This window comes from Labrus bergylta, chromosome 20, assembly GCF_963930695.1.
Source record: "Labrus bergylta chromosome 20, fLabBer1.1, whole genome shotgun sequence".
Taxonomy (NCBI): Eukaryota; Metazoa; Chordata; class Actinopteri; order Labriformes; family Labridae; genus Labrus; species Labrus bergylta.
Genome location: NC_089214.1, coordinates 8,184,001 through 8,204,711, shown reverse-complemented (window position 1 = coordinate 8,204,711; position 20,711 = coordinate 8,184,001). Strand labels below are relative to the sequence as shown.

The 20,711-nt window shown below is 40.3% G+C and overlaps 1 protein-coding gene, 2 non-coding genes and 1 pseudogene across 3 annotated transcripts in view; 1 reads left to right on the top strand and 3 right to left on the bottom strand.

The window, feature by feature from the left end:
- Positions 1-1,778, bottom strand: part of LOC109994280 (E3 ubiquitin-protein ligase RNF31) — a 29,956-nt gene extending 28,178 nt beyond the window's left edge. Inside the window, exons 1-2 of the mRNA XM_065948649.1 lie at positions 1,602-1,778; positions 278-483 (exon numbers count right to left, since the gene is read on the bottom strand). Coding sequence (XP_065804721.1) covers positions 278-481 — 204 coding nt within the window. The 5' untranslated portion in view covers positions 482-483; positions 1,602-1,778. The remainder of the gene's footprint in view (positions 1-277; positions 484-1,601) is intronic.
- Positions 1,779-3,072: 1,294 nt separating this feature from the next.
- On the top strand, positions 3,073-18,038 carry LOC109994275 (cadherin-20-like; annotated as a pseudogene).
- trnae-uuc (transfer RNA glutamic acid (anticodon UUC)) lies at positions 13,453-13,524 on the bottom strand. The gene has a single exon. It is a non-coding gene; the product is annotated as a tRNA-Glu (tRNA).
- On the bottom strand, positions 13,882-13,953 carry trnae-uuc (transfer RNA glutamic acid (anticodon UUC)). The gene has a single exon. It is a non-coding gene; the product is annotated as a tRNA-Glu (tRNA).
- Positions 18,039-20,711: the final 2,673 nt, after the last annotated feature.

The window sequence follows — 20,711 nt, the reverse complement described above, 5'->3', positions numbered from 1 at the left end:
CGGGGGACCGTCAAGGCCCCTATCTATTTGAAAAGTCCTCAGTTCTAATTGTATCAGAACAGATTGTATTAATTCATCATTTGACAATGAATAAACATTTAATTAACACACTATGATAATTTCTTTCAGCTGTCGGACGCACAAATAACAAGCTTGATTCAAATAAGAGGGCCAAGGTTTAAGAGTCATAGGTCACTGGTCACTCTTCAAAGGTTTAGGAGAGAATACAAACTTAAGGTTGCAGTTATGAACACGCATCAGTCAAAGAAAGCTTCACCTCCTGCCTACTGTGGCCCACAACGTTCTCCCTCAGCATTTCGTCGGCGCCCACGTGACAGTACTTCTCTGACAGAGGCAGGGGGACGCTGGCCATAATCTGGACCTCAGTCTTCACATCCTGGGCTGAACCTGAGGAGGAGAGGATGGACTGGCCTCTCCTCCTCACCTCCTCAAGCTGGTCAGAAGCTGAGCCGCCGCTCATAGCTGCCAAAAGGAGAGGAAGTGCTTAAAACAGGTACTAATAAAGTGCAAAGCAGGGGCAGGAATTCAGGAATAAAACATATCGATGGTCAGGCCAAACAGAAGGTGAGAACACAATCAAAAACAAGAACAAGAAATCAGTTACGTTAATGCTTCCAATAAAAACCAAGCACACACAACAAGAAATTACAGCACAAAAAAGAAAAATGAAAATGTAGATAATTAATTATATTTGGTATTTAAATGACTCATCTTTGCCCTAAATCAAATGCCTTTTCTTTTTCTTGCTTAATGTCATATTTTGTTCTTTTTGGATTTTAAATGTTGAAATATTTTGTATTTTAAAGTCACATCCTCTTCAAAAGTGGCTTGTTAGTTTTTTCCCCCCGTCTGTTGTCACACACTGAAGTTGCTATCCTGTGCTTTTTGTAGACAATGTTTGAGATAAACTCTAAAAAAAAAATGAATTTGTTCACCTAGAGTGTGACTGACGGTGTGTTCAGTGTATGTTGACATTTGTTGTCCCTGGCAGAAAAAGTTTGGGACAGGGTTTTAGTTTTAGAACAGGGTTAAGGGAACAATCAATCAATCTTTTTATAGAGTCAATTCATAACAGATGGTATCTCAAGACACTCACATAACCAAGACCCAACATTAATGCACCATGAGCAACATTCAGAAAAGTTTAAATGAGACAGAAACCTCTGATGAGACTGTGTTTGAGGTGAGAGGGGATAGAGGGAGATGCTGAGTTATTTCTGAGCAATAAGTAATTATTATTATTATTATTATTATTATTATTGTTATTATTATTATTATTATTATTATTATTATTGTCTTAAACAATTCCTCTTTCACTTTAACTCATGACGTCATAAGGAAAGTACAAGGCTAATCATAGCTTTTCACTGTTTACAGTCACAAGAGGCTGAATGTGAAATTACAGCAGAACCAAACGCCACACAACCCGTGATGCTTTTCGTGATTAAAATAAGATCTAATTTACTTCAGAGGTGTTAGTTTTGAATCTCACGCCGGCAGGAAACTTTGATAGCAGAAGCTAAACGTTACTTGAAACCGAAACTTTCAGTTACTGACAAACAGACGTAACAGCCACATACCTGCTGAATAAAGTTAACGTCTGGACGAGTTGCGACACTTACTCCGTCCTTTCCGTGTAAGCCTTTGTGTTGTCATTAATAAAAATGTAACGTCTTAATGATCCTTTCTGTAGTTATTTAATCTCCAACACTGGTGTTACAGTGTCTAGGGCTCTGACGTTAGCTTTAAATACGGAAGTCAAGTTTGACGCTTTTTTTACTGACGGTGTTACTTCCGCTCCGACTTCGTCCTTCAAAATAAGAGCGGAAATTGTTGTTTGCACGTAACTGTGTCTTTGTTTATGTTGTTCTGTGTACAGGCTGCTCCAAACTATTTGCCCCAAGAGGGATTAATAAAGCTGTTTAAATTTAATTTAATTGATTTGTGTGAGGAAAGCCTGGGAGTTGAGATGATTTGGGGGACAGTGTAAAGATAAAAGTCAGATTAAGATTTACTTTTATTGAAGGGGACATTTCAGTTTTTACACTCTGTAAGTTATGAACACACACATAGGCTGAAATATACACACACATGCACAAAGAGGATCCTATGGACATGCACTAAGGGGAGAGATGTCAGAGTGACAGAGCGGCCTGCAGAGGGCACTCCTGAGCTGGTGTGGTGCCTTGCTCAAGGGCACCTCGACAGTGCTCAGGAGGGGATCTGGCACCTCTCCAGCTACCAGACCAACTTTCATATTTGGTCCGCACCGGGACTTCAACCGGCGACCCTCCAGTTCCCAACCCAAGTCCCTACAGACTGAGCTACTACAGAGTGTGTGTGTATATGTGTGTTTTCATCATAGACTGCATAAAAGATAAATATAGTCACATTGACGTCCCCCATTGGTTTCTGAGGACAAGTTTTGAAAATCAACAATGGCAGTTGCCATATTGAAAAGTCTGTCTCAAACTCACTTACAGCCAACCTATAGATTTAATAGTATTGTGTAGACTTTTTTCCTTGCTTTCCTGATTTTTTCTTTTTTTTACCAGGCTCTAAAGATGCTGTAAAAATTGACATTTCAAAATGGGCCATACAGAACTTGTACTTCTAGTTAAATATTTCTTACAGTGTGGCTTTTGTAGCCGACTTTTAATCAAATAAAATAACTAATAAACTCTTCCACCACTGAGCTTCTTGACAAATCTTTAGTTTGCACCAATGTAAATATTTCAGTTGTATTAGCCTATAATCCTTTGCAAACTTTAGCAGACAAGTAATTTCAACAGAATTACAACAGAGGATTAGGGCATGTTAAAAATGTTTTTCATTTTTTATTTCGAGATTAAAATTGTAAATTTACAAGAATAAAGTCGTAAATTAATGAGTTCGAGACCAGCCTGTGCAAAAATGATAAAAGTAGAACTCTTTAAAGCATTTTCCTCTGCAGACACAACTTCCTCCAAGTCAGTGTTGTTCTTTCTTCAGAAAAGCCACAGTGTCTTGCTGTATCTTTTCAGGTTCCTGATATTTTATGACAATGTGAAGATGACGATGTGCCAAAAGTACGACGGAGGATTAGGGCCACATTTAAAAAAAAAAATCTTGTTTTTAATTTTATTTCGAGATTAAAGTCGTAAATTAAGTTTGAGACCAGCCTGCGTGAAAATGATGATAGAAGAATAAAGTCGTTATTTTAGTCTATATCAGAAGAGCAGCAGCATCCTGTTCTTAGATGACAAACATGGAGCATCTTGTCCTAAAGGTTTCACTAATAAGGAAATAGGCTACTTCCTTGTGTAGTCGGTAAAACCAGTTTGTTCAAGAGAAGTTTTCACTTCAACTTGAAGACCTTGTTTATCTGTAAAATGATGAACAGGACACAGACTGGCTTTGCACATGAGACACTTTAGCAAGGCAGACCGATAACAGACACAAATAGTTGTGTTGGGGCTTTAGGCCTACTTATGCAGATATGAAACTACACATGCTTTTGTACGGAAGAGGATTAGGGCCACTGAGAAAAAAAAGTTGGTTCTGATTTTTTACAGCATCGACAGAGACGGGAGGGACACGTTTGATATCAGCACCGACCCCACCAACCTGTTTGGCATCATTACAGTGAAAAAGCTACAGAGCTTTATAAAGAAAGGTTATACATGTAAGTGTAAGATCGGTGTTACAAGTTAGAGGTCAAAAATAGTGTGAATCAGTTCAGTGTTCATTTATCGTTTTGTCAAAAATCCATATATTAGTTTTATTCTACCAGTCGACAGATTTGATGGTGTTTGTTACTGTGAAACATACAATGAATAGCCCAGATTTTTATTAATGTCATTTAAATTGTAGGAATTGTCCTACCTTGATTTAGGACAGGCGACAACACGTACTAGGCCTTTAATTCTTTTCAAACAAATAAAACTTGTGGTGTATTATAAATGACAGGAAAAACAGCTTGAGTTTATACTTTTTTTATTTTATTACAAACCTGCTACATCCCTGAAAAGATACTTCAAGATATAGGGAGAAAGTTAGAGAAACCTTTTGGAAAAATGTTTGAACTTAAAGGTTATTCCTGGTACATTTAAACATGGTCCCTACTTGTGTTGTTTGGGGTCAAAATGATTAATTCATCCAAAGGTTTTGGCTCCTGTGGAAGCTGGCAGTAATGACTTTAATGCATTCCTTTGGGACAATTTTGCTCACTCAAAAAATGCATCTACTAAAAGTTTGTCTTCTCACTGAGAGGCTCAGATTGTTCTTCTCTTTGTCTGACTATAATTACAAAGAGGGTTCTTACAAAGGTACCTCCAAGATGGGCTCTTTTGCAACCCCAGAAAAGCCTTGACATTGTTCTCATAAAAGTTACAAGACTTGATTGACATGGAGTTTCTCTTGCCTCCCAGTTCAGTTTGAATGAAAGGGCACATCATGTCAGTATAGCACTGCAAGAACTTCTTTCTTCGGCATCAAAATAGCGAAGAAATCAAACTTCAGGGAGTTTAAAGTTGTTTCTTGTGATAAAAACTGCAGTAAAAAGTATGTCACCCTGAAAGGCTTGTTCACCGTCCAGCCGCTGAACTTTGAGAGTAAGCCCAGTTACACTCTGAAGGTGGAGGGCGCCAACATTAACCTGGACCCGACTTTATGCCACTCAAGGACGTCACCATTGTGCATGTGAGCGTGGAGGACGAGGATGTGGTCGAGCCCCAGCTGTTCGACTTGAAGGCGTACATCATCGAGCTCACAGAGGCTGCAGAAATAGGGACGGTGTTGAAGACGGTGTCAGCAAGGGATCCTGATGCTGCCAACAACACTGTGAGGTGAGGACGACAACGACAAACACTGCTCTGACTTCATGTGGTGCTTCAGAATTCTCTAAATATTCTATTCTAGTATTTTAAAATACAAGCCGTCAGTGCCTCTCTCACCAAAAATGCTCCATCATATTCATAACAAAAACACTTTTAAGGGAATCATGAAACGTAATAAATGTTGTTATTTTCGTAATACAGCAGAAAATGTGCATGGAACACATTTTACTATCTCACTGTTGGATGGCAGAAACAATGAAACAAATAATACAATTGTACAACAAAAGGAACTAGTTTGAGAATTTGTCTCATTTTAATTGAAATGAAATGAGTGCAAACAATGTTAATAATACACAAAACACATCAGCAGATTCTGGGATTTGAATGACCTCGTTCATTCAGAATAAGTCATATTTCTTGTTTATTTCCCAATGCATGCTGGGTAAGGCTGTAACACCTGCAAAGCAAGTGTGACTTTTTGTAAATATACAGTGATTAGATAATTAAATTAAGCTGGATATACCAATATGTTGAAGTTTACAGTCAGTGGTAACACGTTTTAGAATGTGGCTCTTCTTGTGTGTGATGCCACCTGATCACCAGCAGGGGGCAGCATTACAACATATTTAGAAGGCACAATTTAACAACCTGTGTGTTTGAGATCTCCATGGTAACACATGTGACAGTAATGAAGAGGAGGAGGAGAAGGACAAACGTGATAACGTTAAAAACAAATCTGACAGGTTTAGAGCTCCAGCAATTAGTCAGCACCCAGAGACTGAAAGCTGAGGACTTCTCTCAATTATGGAGGTGTATGTTTGTTGTGTTCTGACAGAACAGATGTTGCTTGCTGGGTTTACTGTCCAGACTGCACCTCTCATAAACTAATTAGACATAAAGCCTTTAATTAGCACATTAATCATGTGAGGGAATCAATGACTGTGGCGGTGGATGCACACTGCACGGGCTGCACCGCGTCCCAGCTGTCCGTTTTTTACAACCTCGATTAGGGCCAAAAGAAGAGCACGAGAAGTGGATGTAGTTGACAAGGTAGTTGCTCCTGTGTGTGTGTGTGTGTGTGTGTGTGTGTGTGTGTGTGTGTGTGTGTGTGTGGACACTCAGCTGTTTATCTCAAGTGCTGCGTCTGAAAAATGTCCTCCTCATTCTCGATTGTTTACAGCCAATACTGAGCAGGAACACTTATGGATCCTCCTTAATTTTACCATCCTTGACAGATAAAGTGTTATAAAATCTTGAAAAAATCTTTGTGTTATGGGATTTTTTTTGTGTGCAAAACAAGCAGGGCACACGCTGTGGATAATACTTCATGCTGCATTGTGGAAATTTATGACATTTGTAAGACTTTTGTTTATGAGGCAAAACATAAATGTACTGTCTGGAGTTTTTAACTGGTTGCAAAACAGATTAAATGTAAACCTGCTGCATTATTAGGTTCAATAAATACATGCATGTCTGCCACAGCAGTCACTAAAATGTAATCCGACCAAATGATTCACAGCATGGAAATTGAAGCAGCCTTTGTAGATATCTCCACGACAGGAGATTTTTCTTTACAGTAAAACAAACATGCATGCAGGACAGGATCAGCAAAGAGATACAGCGTGCTGCATTGTTCACAGGAGCTTCAAGGATGGACATATGAAGTTCTCAGTAGCTTAAAGGGCGGACAATTGTGTTTAGTGTTAGTTCAGCTTTTAGAGAGCTGCTGCTGTTGGGTAGATTTCCTTTATCAGAGATGATTTAAAAAGCTAAACTGAAATTACTGAGCAGTCGAGACCACAGTGTAAATTTTCATTTAAGGCTGAAAATTACCATGTGCGCCTGGAACATTCTGTTCTTCTTGGTGCAATGTCACAGTGATACAATCTTTGATGATATCAGAAACTCAGACTACTAAAACCTTTAGATTTTTTTCGGCCATTTTAGACTCTTTAGCGCTCGTCTCGGTTTTCTGTCAAAACTTCGTCATACATGTTGTTGTGATAGTCAGTCCCTTAACTTTGGGATCATCTTTAAACTCTCCAGTGATGACAATAATCGACAACTCTCTCGATTCCTGAAGAGAGCTGGAATCAGAGCCAGTGATGCTGTTAAATCCTCAGAGCTGGTGCTAAAAGTCTGGCTCTGAATCAGGTTGAGATTTCTCAAGAATCCTGTTTGTAGACTGAGCAGCGTTACAACAAACGGAGCAGAAAGCTGAGGAATGATTGGAGGGTGAGTCGGTGAGGAAGAGCTGAGGCCAAAATCTGCAGCCGCAGCAGCAGCAGCAGCAGCAGCAACATCAGATGACAGATAACAACAACCTTCAGCCTGTCCGTCTCGTTTCAGGCTCACAGCTCTCTGTCCTTTACTGCAGGACTGGCAGAGACACAAAAACACACGGCCCACACACATGCACACACACACACAGTGGCCCCTCCTCAGTGATATTAATAGAGATCCTTCAGGGAGACCCTCGCCAGACGTGGAGGTGCTGATCACGACTGTTTCCTGCACACACACACTTCAAAACACACACTGAACACACACTCGTCATACTGCTAAATTACTCTGTTACATCAGTTTGCTTCTATTCAATGATTTATAATGAGGTTTTTGTGTTTATTAGCCATTCAAAGGCAGGTCAGTTTCTATAAATTCTCATCTCAAGTCTCAGTAAATTATAGATAACTCGGTTTGGATTGAGAATGTAAGTGTTTAAATGTTGTGTGATGTTTCTAATAACGTTTGAGGCTATTCCAGCTTCACAAGATAACCAGAAGTCGAAAAATTTGAAGCTCAACACATTGAATTTGAACAACTTAGGTTGAATACTAGAGATTAAAACGTCCCTTATACTTCAATCACGTCACATTATGAGATAAAATAATACTTATGGGTTTAATGAATATGATCCGTATAAGAATCTATTGAAAACATGTTTTGAAAGAGATTATCTGCTTGATACAGGAAAACTGAAAAATAACTAACAAAGATATGCAAATGACAAAAATGAAACTTTTTTACATTTTATAAGCGGCATAACGGTTTGCCTTACCTGAGAACTAAAACAAATGATAAAGTTGTATATTTGATCCTCCTCTTGGAAGTAACCAAGAGAAAACAGACACATACAGAGACACACCCCTGTGCATCTCCAGAGTAAAGTGACTGCACGTGTACACAGGTCCCTTCATGGTTACGTAAAGAAGTTTTTGCTCTGCAGCCTGGAAGAGGATGAGCTGGGTTCTTTCTGTGTGTGTGTGTGTGTGTGTGTGTGTGTGTGTGTGTGTGTGTGTGTGTGTGTGTGTGTGTGTGTGTTGTGAGTGTGTTTGTGTGTCTGGCTGCTGTATGTCGCTCTCTGAGGAGTGTTTTGGAAAGAGGCCTGCAGTGGCATCACACGAGCCAAAGCGTCACGCTGCAGGTCTGTGTGTCCCCGCCGTCTTTGGCAGAGGCGGCAGATACTCTGATGAAGTCTTATCTTCTTCCTTGTGTGCCTTCAGACGCTGCCAGCCTGACGCCTTATCACACACACACACACACACACACACACACACACACACACACACACACACACACAGACACAGATACAGACACACTGCATATCAGCTGGATTGTGTGTACAAGCTCCTAGAATCACTTTACATAACACATACATTTCCCGTGTGGTTTTCTTCATGTCCCCAGGTATTCCATCGAGAGGTCCAGTGACCCCGACAAGTTCTTCTACATTGATATCACTTCAGGGTCGCTGATGACGGTGCGTTCACTGGACCGAGAGGAGCTCGGCTGGCACAACATCACCGTCCTCGCCATGGAGATGAATATGTCCCACACACACAAACACACACCAGCAGATACACACTAGCAGACAACCTTTCCTGCACACAATCTCTTGATACCACAAAATCAATCAAAGTCCAGAGAACTGCAATTGTCTTGACTTTATGAATGGTATCTGTTACCAATAATCAAAGACAGAAGGAGATATTTGTCTTTATCACCCATTTATTGAATGTATTTCATTTTAAAAACACACATGAAACAAAACAAAGACATATCTTATCGAAACGTCTGAACATTTCAGTGCCATTTCATTTCTTAACAACCATTTTTATCATTCTATAGCAACGATTGCACCTATAGTTTAACGGTCTATAAAGTAAAATAAATACATGAATAAATAAAAAACGACATGTAGGATTCAAAGAGTGATTGAAGCTACACGTAGAGTGCTCTACCAGAGTAAGAAAATGTCTTACCCTAAAGAACGACCTTATTGAAGTCAAATTTAAACTCTGGTGTCACACTTTGAAAAAGTCTGAATCTGCATTGAATTAAGGAAATAGTCGACATTTAGTTTATCCAGAATCAGGGAATAAGCCTCATTTAGTAAGAAAACTTCTCATTTGGGTGCACGCTAGTTTTAGGAGAGAAAAGAATTCTGGGAAAAATATAAATTAGTTTTTGTCTGAAAGATGTAATAAACTGAAAGGATAGAGCAGTCACATTTGTAGTTTTACAGTTTTTGTGGAAACATTCAACAAGCTTTCTCTCTGTAAGCTGAATCTAGTTAGCCAAAATGAAAACTTTGGAGGAAACTGAACTTAAAACACGTGGTGGTCACATTATGAGACTTAATCTGAATGATTTCCATGAGAAGAAATTAACTTTTTTGTTTTTTTCTCAAAACTCTTAAAGTTATAAACAACAAAGGGAGGATTCGATGAGACAAAGAAGAGCCCAGACAAACAGATGGGAGAAGATATTTGCAGAAAAACAGAAGCAGTGATGTTGGAAAACATCGCCTGCAGAGTTACATAACGTGGAGCACAGAAACCCTGCAGATCTGCACACAGCTGCTGGCTCTGAAAGTCACCTTCACCCTCCTCCCCTCTGCTGTTTGTCTGCGACTCTCTGTTTGATATACAAACACAATCAAATGAACAACTAATTAACCAAGTTTTCACACGGAGGCTGATCAAAGAAATGACGCAGGCAGAGAGGGCGAGAGAGGGGGCACAGGTGAGAAGGGGTGGAGAGAGAGAGAGAGAGAGAGAGAGAGAGAAACAGTGTGGAGGACAACACAACTGATTGAATTAATAGAACAGTACAAAAGACTCAAAACCAGTGAATGTTTCCTTCCTCTCTGTTTTCCTATGATCAACTTTCATATGGTTTTTATTCTATTATGTATTTTTTTATAACTCTGTAAAACACATAAACTGATTTTACACCAAATAAATTAATCTTTTTTTAAGTAAAGGTGCAGTGAATACAAATCATACCCAGACATTTTGATGATAAACTTTCATTCAGAAGAGTTTTACTTTTTGTCTGAATGAATAGATTTACATTCACTGTTCAAACCGTCAGCAGAGCTCAGTGTAAGAACTCCTCATTGACCCACACACACACACACACACACACACACACACACACACACACACACACACACACACACTAACATATACTCAAGGCTGCGTGGAGCTTCGACCTCAAGAGCCAAAGTCACCTCATTGATTGATCGATCATGTGATGAAACCTGAGAAAGTAGTTACCAGTCACTAATTGCGTTTCTATTGCCTATTACACAGCTGGTTAAGAAATGCAAATGTGTGCTTGTTAATGGAGAATAATAGAATCGTAATGTGAGCTCGAGGAGCTCTAATGTGCCGCCGGCTCGCTGTAAACGAGCCGAGGATTAAGAGAGGCACAAACTGAGCTCAGCAGGTTCGTCAGAGCCGTTTATCTGAGGCAATTGATGCATTTGACCTCCTCTGTGTGTGTGTGTGTGTGTCTCTGCAGATGACCGTACAAAGGTGGCGAGTGTGCCTGTGGCCGTGAGGGTCCTGGATGTGAACGATAATCCTCCCTCGCTGATGCACTACCTGGAGGCTTATGTGTGTGAAAACGCCAAAGCAGGACAGGTACCGAGACACAGACAACTTTTAACACCCCAGCATGCAGAAAAACACAATCCACAAGTGGTCTCAACTTCAAGAACGTTTGCAAAGTTAAATACCTCGCCTCCACCAAACTCCAGAGGAAATAAACAAACTTTTAGCTCCCTTGTATTTATTTAACTGCTAAAGCTACGCTAGGCTACTTATTATCTTGCAGATGAAGATTTTTTTAAATCAAAAATATTCCTGTAAAGAAATTCCTTTTTCTTCCTAAATAGACTTCCCAGTAATACACTAACTCTAATGCTTGTTGATGTAATGCAGCTGATCCAGACAGTCACAGCCCTGGATCCAGACGAGCCGCTGGGTGGACAACACTTCTACTACAGTCTGGCTCCAGAGGCTGCAAACAACCCCAACTTCACCCTAAGAGACAACCAATGTGAATAAAGCATGTGCACAGTCGGGCTGCTCTGCACAGATCAGGGTTTATACACAACCTGCACTCTAATAACCACCCATATAAGTCTTAGATGATTATACAACTACACTGTTGAAATAAAAAAGTCTGTTTTCTCTCATGGAAGAGGATGACCATTTTTTAAGTTGGTTCGGTAGCTGGAGAGCTGCCAGGTCACTTCCGAAGTACTGCAGAAGTGCCCTTGATTATTTATAATACCTACGACAATACCTACGTCCCATATGGTCTAGTGGTTAGGATTTCTGGTTGTGTCCCAGGTTCAACTCCTGGTATAGGAATGAAAGTCTTACCTTTGTGATACTTCTGTTTGATTAGTCCCTGGTCTTTAAGATCCATTGTAATGCAAACGATCAAACAATTCAGAACAATGCTTGGCAATAATTTGTCCTCCATTCTATGTGCTCTCATCTACTTCTAGTTAAATACTAACCAATAACAAAATCAGTCTTTGTTTTAAAATGCATGTATTCAGTTGAGTGTGGATTTTGTACATTTGGTCAGTTGTGAGGAGATCAGCTCCTTTTTTAAAAACCCTTCATTTCATAAAACCATTCATTTCTGACTTAATGTCACAAAATGTTCAGGAGTGACTGAATGTCCCTTATGGTTGAAAACAATATGGTCCAAATCAACTCCAGATATGGGATTGGATTGGTGTTTGTCAGTATTTATTCTCTCTCACACGGCCATACAATCTTGTATTTCTTAAACACGGTAATAATCCTTGAAATAAAGTGATTCCATCTCTATAAAGCTTCTGTTCTGTAGATGCCTTTTGGCTGTGTTTAGGATTAAGATTAGGATTCCTTTTCACCTGGGTGGCCCGGATCCGACTCCCGGTATGTGAACACCAACTTTAACTTGTTAACTCAAAATGCACAGTCATGTTCTGCATGATAACGATAACATCACGGTAAAACGGTTCTCTGATAATCAGTAAATAATGCTGCATCACAATATTTGATGTACTGAGGGATACAAAATATTAAAGTGTAGGATACATGTGTCTTTTTCTTTGCAATATGGTGTCAGTTTCACATTTTATCAAGCTTCATCCTTTAACTCCTTTTCACCGCTGTCTGACATTAACAAGCTTTGGTCAGTTAGCTTCTGTTCATGTAACCCTCATTTATGTAATCAGCGCCACCTTGAGGAGTAATGAAGTAGTGATGCAGTGAGTCAAATGAGTCTGTGTACAGTGCTGTATTTATAAAAAAATACATGCATATGTACATTTTGCACACACGATTTTGATATATCACCTAATTCATATTTTACCCACCCCAAGCACATACAGTGGGTGCAGTATGGGATCACTGTTTTCTTTAAAAGTCAGCTGTTGAAGAAGAAGACATTTCAGCTCAAACACTCAAAAAAGGTTTTCTCTGTCGTACTCAACCTTTCCCTGACATGTTCTTCTCTTTCCACACACAAACACAGCGTGGATCCTATCTCGGCGAGGGGGCTGGTCTCAGCAGGACCAGACCGTCTTCTACCTGCCCATCTTCATCTCTGAAGGCGAGCAGCCGGTCCAGACAAGCACGAGCACGCTTACCATCCGAGTGTGCAGCTGCGACCAGGAGGGAAACGTCATGTCGTGTAAAGCAGAGGCGTACAGTCTGCCGGCGAGCCTCAGCAGAGGAGCGCTCATCGCCATCCTCGCCTGTATCTTTGTCCTGCTAGGTGAGCCATTTCCTGCTGACTGAAACTATGACTGCTAAAATTACATGTTTTAGGCCGGGTTTAAACCAAAAGTACCCACAACTCAAGATTGTTAGATCTCATTTTTAATAGTATTCCATTATCACCTGAATTCTCAAACCAAAAATTAAAAAATATCCAGAACTTTTAGTCAGAGGAGGAGCTCATAAAGGATTAAAAAGTTCATCCAAACCACTGCTGTCTACTCTTCCACAGAGGTCTAATGAACATGAAGATCATTAGGAAGATCAGTCATAATCAGGCAACTTGTTCTTCTGCAAGTGTTCAACCAATATAATTTGTTCAGGTCTTTAAGTCCCCCCTCCAAAGTCCAATTACTTTCAAAAAGTGCTTTTACAAGAGGAAAGAACTCTTGAGGGATAAATCTGTTCCTGTGCTGAACTTGAGTATCCTCACAGCACAATCTAAACTGGAACACAGACTGATTTACGTTCTGTTAAACAGCACTAACAGAAGACTGCAGACAATTTGGTACAAAGTTCAAATGGAACAACAAAGAAATGCATTCCCATACCGGGAGTTGAACCCGGGCCGCCTGGGTGAAAACCAGGAATCCTAACCGCTAGACCATATGGGACTTGCTGTGCCAAAAGATCCCGAAGTGATTTCTTCAGAAGTTTGATTTCCCATTTTAAAGGTATTTTTCTTCACGTGTAAATTAGCAACATCTAAGAGTTTGTAGTGGCAGAAAGACATGAATGATATGGAAAAGATTTAAAAGGCTTTATCTGTTTACCATCCTGTTTACCAACCATTTTGAACTTTGTCCTCCCCCCCGAGATCTTTTCCGCCCCTCTAAGGGGACAATGGACCCCAGGTTGGGAACTAATGTGTAAACATGTGCTTTACAAATAAACAGTAGGTTTAATAGTAAACAGAACAAATTGAGCATAATTCCATTGCAGAGAAGTAGGGACTTCAAGGAAAATCTCTGTTCCCATACCGGGAGTCGAACCCGGGCCGCCTGGGTGAAAACCAGGAATCCTAACCGCTAGACCATATGGGACTCTTATGACATTGCTGTGACTACTGCTTCATGATAACTAATGGAGATAATGCTTTCTAGGTTTCTAGTGATTAAAATACATACATGACTGAGCATATTCATATAAATGCATTTAAACCAACAGTATGTATGTACATATTTATGTATATTTGTTAGGGGGAAGATGACAGGAGGAAAAGTGAGCTCACATTGTAGTAATGCTGCTGTAATAAAGTCACTGCAGATGAGACTTCAGGTAGAACATAATAACCTTTATTACTATTCAAATCAACATTATCTATGTTAAAAAAGTGGTTGGTTGCATCATCACTTGGTTGCATTTTTAATATATCGTCAACACCTTGTTGAAAATGTGCTCTGCTAACACGGATTCACATCATTTAGAACAAAACCCCTTCTGTGAAATCAGAGTGAAGACGTCTATTCAAAAACAATAAGATCATAACGGGAGACGTTTTAATTGAATTGATTGCTTCCTCCTGGTGGAGCAGAGGGAGTTACCCAGCTGAGCCCTCGTCTTCACATTCACAGGTCTGCAGGGAGAGATAAAGAGCTTCCATATCAGCCTCCAGGGATGAGACAGAGTGATGCTACAGGGAAGCTGGTGCTAATGAACGCTGGCCAAGACGCACAAGACAAAGTCATATTTAATCCTCAGCTGGCTGCTTCTAATAACCCGGAGCTGTCTCCTATTTCAAGTTGAGAATATCTACTGTGAAGTGTTGAGGACAGGACTAAGAGTTTAAGAGTTTAAGAAATGTACATCTCGATTCAAAACAACCTCTCCTCTGCTGATTTTATTGGGGGAAACGTCTTTATGACAAGTGAGGACATAAGCCCCTTCTGAGGTCATAACATTCTGCAGATATTATGTTTATTGAATTTGCATATATTCCTATGTCCTAAGGAGACTTATCAATACCCGAAAGCAGACTTCTTAAAGAAAGAATACCTCAAGGTAGAAAAGTCACAAGCAGAAAGGTCAGGGAGTAAAAGTGCTGCAGAGATTTTAATCATGTCCGGCTGCCCTGAGGCTCGCCCTTGGTCAGTATTTGAACATTCCACTCATAAAGATTTAAAAGTTTTCTGAGTAGGAAGCATGTTTTACCAAGAGAGAATTTCTACTTTACATCAACTGCTTGATAACTTCTTAAAACCATGTGCAGTCATGAGGTGAAAAAAATCTGCCTCAGAAATGGATAAAACTAACTCACTTTTAGTAGCTTGATAACAACTGCTTAAACTTTGTCCAACTATTGGAAAGATATACGATATCTGAATATTTCAAAAATCAAACATACCCTGTGTAAATACGTTACAGAGTAATCTTTTCTTTAAAAGAGAGTGAAGTCAAACTCCCTCTGGGTTTGTTGTTCTGAGCGCTGGGTTTACACTGACAGTGTGGGGCTTCCTTCAACTTCCATATGTTTTATTCAGAGGATCTAGCATGTTTAATACGTGTTTTTTTATGTGAACTCCACCCTCTCCAAATGTTAGTCCTGCTAGCATGAGTGAGAAGAGAAACGGCCCCGCCCACTCAGGGACGCTGTGTCAAGGGACATAGTAAAGGAGAGTCGTAGCAAGAGTACGACTAGTCAACAGACCTTCCAAACCGCAGAGACTTTATGCAAGAATAAATGTGAGCTGCATAACTTCTCTTTAAAGTCATTGCAGAATCTCGTTTTCAAATTTATATACACACTCATCTGCCGCTCTCTGTCTCACAGACACTTGCTCGTGAAACAGCAGTGATTAGGCAGGAGGGCTGAAGGAGGCGTGTCTGAAGAGAGCGTTTGTTTCGGTTGGAAAATCTGCTCTGAAAGTCACATGATCCTGGTGCTTTCCAAAGTTCAGAAGAAAAGAGTGAAATCGTCGAGAAAAATCTGTTCTTTATGTTGGATTTGTGCAACGTTCCAAAATGTATCAAATTTGCTTTTATATAAAACTGAAATAAGCTACATTTCTTTTACACAAAAGACATGTCCTTGGGTCCCTTGAAAGGTACTATTTAAAAAAATCTATGATTATTATTTAGCTAAATCGAGTTATTTTTCCCTTTATATAGGAATATATTTTTAAGATTCAAAACGACTTAAGACATTATACCTTCTGGGTCTGATTCACAAATATAAAGTGCAGATTGTGGTGAGAATTTGTAACTTCCAAAGAATATTTCATGTGCAAAAAGGATAATAGCAGAAATGTTAACCTATGACTTTCAAAATAAAGTCGTGCTTAGATCCACATGAGACACTGAATAAACTCTGTTCATAATACAACACGAACTACAACATGCCGCTACATCTGTGCTGAATGTATTTCATGTCCTCTTACAGTGATGATTCTGCTCATGCTGTCACTGCGGACTCACGGTAAGAAGCCGTACCTGTGTGACGAGGAGCAGAACGTCCATGAGAACATTTTGCGATTCGGCGACGAGGGCGGCGGTGAGGACGACACAGAGGCCTTTGACATCGGTGCCATGTGGAACCGATGCGCGCCACCACCCCGGTAAGATGACTCCCTACAGACCTATGCCTATGAAGGAGAGGGTTCAGTCACTCAGCTCGCTCCAGTCAGGTGGCGTCCAACACGGACCACAAGTACGACTACCTCAACGACTGGGGGCCTCGCTTTAAAAAGCTTGCCGAGATGTACGGTGTGCTGGAGACAAACAGTCCCCCAATGTGGTAGAACAACAGAACCGTTTGCTTTTTTTTGACCAGAAATTAAATACGCAAATAAAACGAAAAAAAGGACAGAGAAAATATCAGAGAAAAGACACAAACTGTGTGCCAGGAAAGACACAATAAAGCCAGGATGTGCTCACGCTCTCATCCGTGACTGTTAGCACTTGAATTCCTGCCGAAGCCACGATTCTCCACGGCGGTGATGGCCTGGGATGCCCGCAGCAGCAGCACTGTGCGCTGGTTTTTAAATCTCCCCCTGAGACGGACTTCAGAGTCGGGTTGGATTGGCAGCCCCGCGAGGTCTAGAAAAGGAACAGCTTCAAAGCACATGTTAACTCTCCTGCCTGACCCTGCCACGGGCAGAGCCACTCTGTTCAAAGTGACGACTGATTTATGCCAGAAAGAGGGACTACTTTTCTTACAGAGGGAGATAAAACCCCTGAAAGCTGATCCATTCTTCTGAGTTTGAGCTTTCCTACGACTCAGCCACAACATGATGAAAGAGACACGTCATTGCTGCAAACAGAGGTGTCTTTTTTTTCTCCGTTCCATCAGTGGCAGGTCTTAATTTATTCCTTTGTTTCTCGTGCTGTATTTATATTTTTTGCTGAATTATCCGGGTACTTCAAACCAACACTATACTTAAAACTGCAGCTGTGTGAGGAAATCTTTAAAAGATCACTTCTATGTTGTAACATAAATGATGCAACTGCCCTTGTTTTTGTCTGTTTGTGGGATTTGTCATCTCTGCACATCACACGACATACACAGACGAGATGTATAATCCCATGTGAGTTTCTCCAGGTTGATATGTTTGTTGTATTCTTGTTTTTTGTATCATTTTTGAGCTCTTTGTATTGTAAATCCTCCAAAACATAGAGCAGTTATCTATTCCCAAGGATGAGAAGGAAGCCATTTCCAAAAACAATCTTTTGATGAACTGGAGATTTTTCCCAGCAGAAGGTTAAATGTTACACGGAAATTGGAGTCGCCTTTGAATTTTCAGATCCATCCACCACCGTGCCAGCCAGTGTCGGACAGCAAATGAGGCTTGATCTGTCCTTTCAGAGAAACTGTGTTGCTTTTCTGCCACCACACAAATGTGGCTTAAATCTCCAAATCCTGTGGACTTCAGAGACATCGATAATCTGCATCAAGTGCCAAATGTAAAAAGGACAAAAAAGAAAAACCTGTTCTGGATGAAAAGAAAAGAACACAAAAACCAAAAGACAAAAAAGGATTTTTCAAATTGGGAGAGAAGTGAAAGGAACAGTTTTTGATAATTTGATTTAATTTTACTTGAATCAATGTGTTGAGTCATGCTACAGTAAGTGGTGTGTGACAGTAGATAATTTTTGTATTCTTGCTAATAAAAAGACAAAAGCAATGCGGCTGCTCTTGTGTCCTGAAACCACCTTGATTTCAGAATTTTTTTTTTTTTTTATCACAATACTCACACTCTAAAATTATACTTTGAAATCTGCAGAGTGTCTCACATTAATAAAGTGCTTCTTTTCATGGTGAAGAGCAAGTCCCCGAAGCATTCAAAAGATTAAGTAGCTTTTTAAATTTTCAATCACATGCTGAATTGTCCTCCAAAGTGTTATTGCAGTTGATTCACTTTTCATTACAGTTTCCCTCAAAGAACTTCATATGCTTGACTTATTTTGTTTTTGCAGCGCTGATTAAAAGTTCATCCCCTCCTCGCTGCACGCCGTACCTGAGTCTCGGTAGCACCTCGCAAAATGGTTCCATCTCATTGCTTTCACTGTAACACTTACGAGAGCGAGCAGAACATTTGCCAATAGGGATTAATCAATTATAAACAAGAGGCTTAACTTAATTGCTTATGTCAATCAAAAGGATACCAAGGAAAGAGAAGAAAGAGAAAAGAAAACGAGTGAAAGGAAGAAAATCAGAAGAATCAAAGTGATAATCTACCTCGGATAATATTTTTCCACAACCATGAAAATCCATTCCAACTGTCACAACAAATAACAAAGACCTAACCCTCAAATCATCGGCTCTGGCTCACCTGCTGGGTGGCATTCAACAGTGAAATTGCACAGAAGATGATCCCATAATTCTCCCATGATTTAAGTTTTCACATAAATACATTTATATCCTCTGGCATACTGAGCAGAGCACTTCAATTACTGACTCAGGACTTCTCTCTAATTTGTTTCTCTTTGTTTTGACACTCAAAAGTTCCACAAAGGTTTTAGGTTTCCCCGTCTTGCATCACATCACACCTGCTCCTTGTCTGGATTTTACAGAAACACTTTGTTACCTACAGCTTTATATTATTTTTCAATGTTATATGTGATTTACTGCCCTGAAGTGGTCAAATGTAGCTTTATGTCTGCCCTCTAGTGGTCAAAAAAAGCTGTAAACAGCTTTAAAAAAAAGTAAAACCTCTACAGTAGCATCAACAAGTTCACATGATTAAGAGACAAAGATAAGAACAGCAGCTATGTTGGTTGATCCACTATAAAAGTCCTTGAGGAGGAGAAACTTTTATGTTTTGACTGCTACTTTGGAACACAGTTTAAGGGTTTTGTTATTCTTTGAAAGTTACTCTGTTGGCTCCCAAACTCTTCAAGCCCTCCGTCAGGATCTGCGCTCGCTGTGACCTTACTCCCATCACTCCTCACCATAAATCTCTTGTCAGGAGCATTTGTCAGCATACAGAGCTCCTGTCCTCTCGTCTCTTTCCTCCTCGGTGCCCTTCTCTACTTTTTGCCCAATCCTACATTATAAATTATAATCCCAACAAACCCCTCAAAATCACACAGACACCCAATCGCAGCCTCTCTCTCTCTCCTCCTCTGCCCTATTTGCCCCATCTCCAGCCTCTCCCAGTGCTGTTTCCAGGCCAGAGCAGTGCCATCCGAAAGGCACTGAGGGGGTAATTTGTCTTAAGCTCCACTGCTCTTTCCAGCAGACGACGGGGCTCAAACTGTGGAAGATAATAAGAAGGCTTCCAGCTCTAATCCTGCTGAGGGTAAACCGCAGCAGACCCAGTGAATCATCCCCTAATGCGGAGTGGAAAAACACACTCTGCTCGGCTGGAAATCGGGGGCTGGAAAGCAAGGCAAACTTGCGGCCCTGAGAGAGAGTAGCCGATCCAACCCATTTGACATGTGGAGTTAGAGAGCGAGACGTATATACAGACTCAAATCACTGCTTGGCTTTCCCCCCCCTGATCCTCTTCTTATCTCTCTCTTTCTACCTCTTCCTGCAACTCCTACTCTGTCTTTCTCACACAAATGCCCTCTGTGTCTTTCCTCACTAGTTTCTTTCTCTTTTTAATTTGTCTTTACGTCCTCGTCCTCTTTTCAGCCCTGCTTATGAGGGCAGCAGCGGGTTATTTCAGCTCTAAGCTGCTGCAGAACATCAGCTCATGCCGACAGGGTCTTTACAGCTTTAACAGAGAGCGGTGCATCATCAGCGTATTACAGTAGCTCAGCTCTAGCTACACAGTTAAGACATGATCTTCTCATTTCAGTTGTTTTCTTCTTCTTTCGTTTAATGTTTGTTCTCCATTTCTTGTCTAATAACTATCCTACTAGCCTCTGTCTGGCCACCTATACGTTTTTATCTGGCTCTGCCACTTTTGATGTGCTAACCTCCTTGACAAATGTTGAACCATACTAACACTTTTCACTAAGAATTTTAAACATTTTGGGTAAGTATTGCAGTTAATATCAGACTGTAGATTGTTTCAAGCTAATGGTGCAAGAAACCTAAAAGCTTTCCTCTCCAACTCAGTCCAGACTTTGGGAATGACAAAGTGCACAATGCCTGACGAACAACGGTTGTGGATCTTATCCTATAGGATTAAGAGGAACATAGGGACATGATTTGGGAATTTTCAGGATAAAAGCATTCATAAAAATGGCAGCGTGTCCATGTAGGTCCTCTGTAATTGTTAGCCTCAAACTGCAGAGCCTCTTAATGTGATGTAATGTGAGTATGATTTAGCCTAACGTTTTTTTCATGACTCAGGATAAAAATTACAATATCTAAAGCTATATCTTCAGTATCATTTGCCTGAATCCGATAACA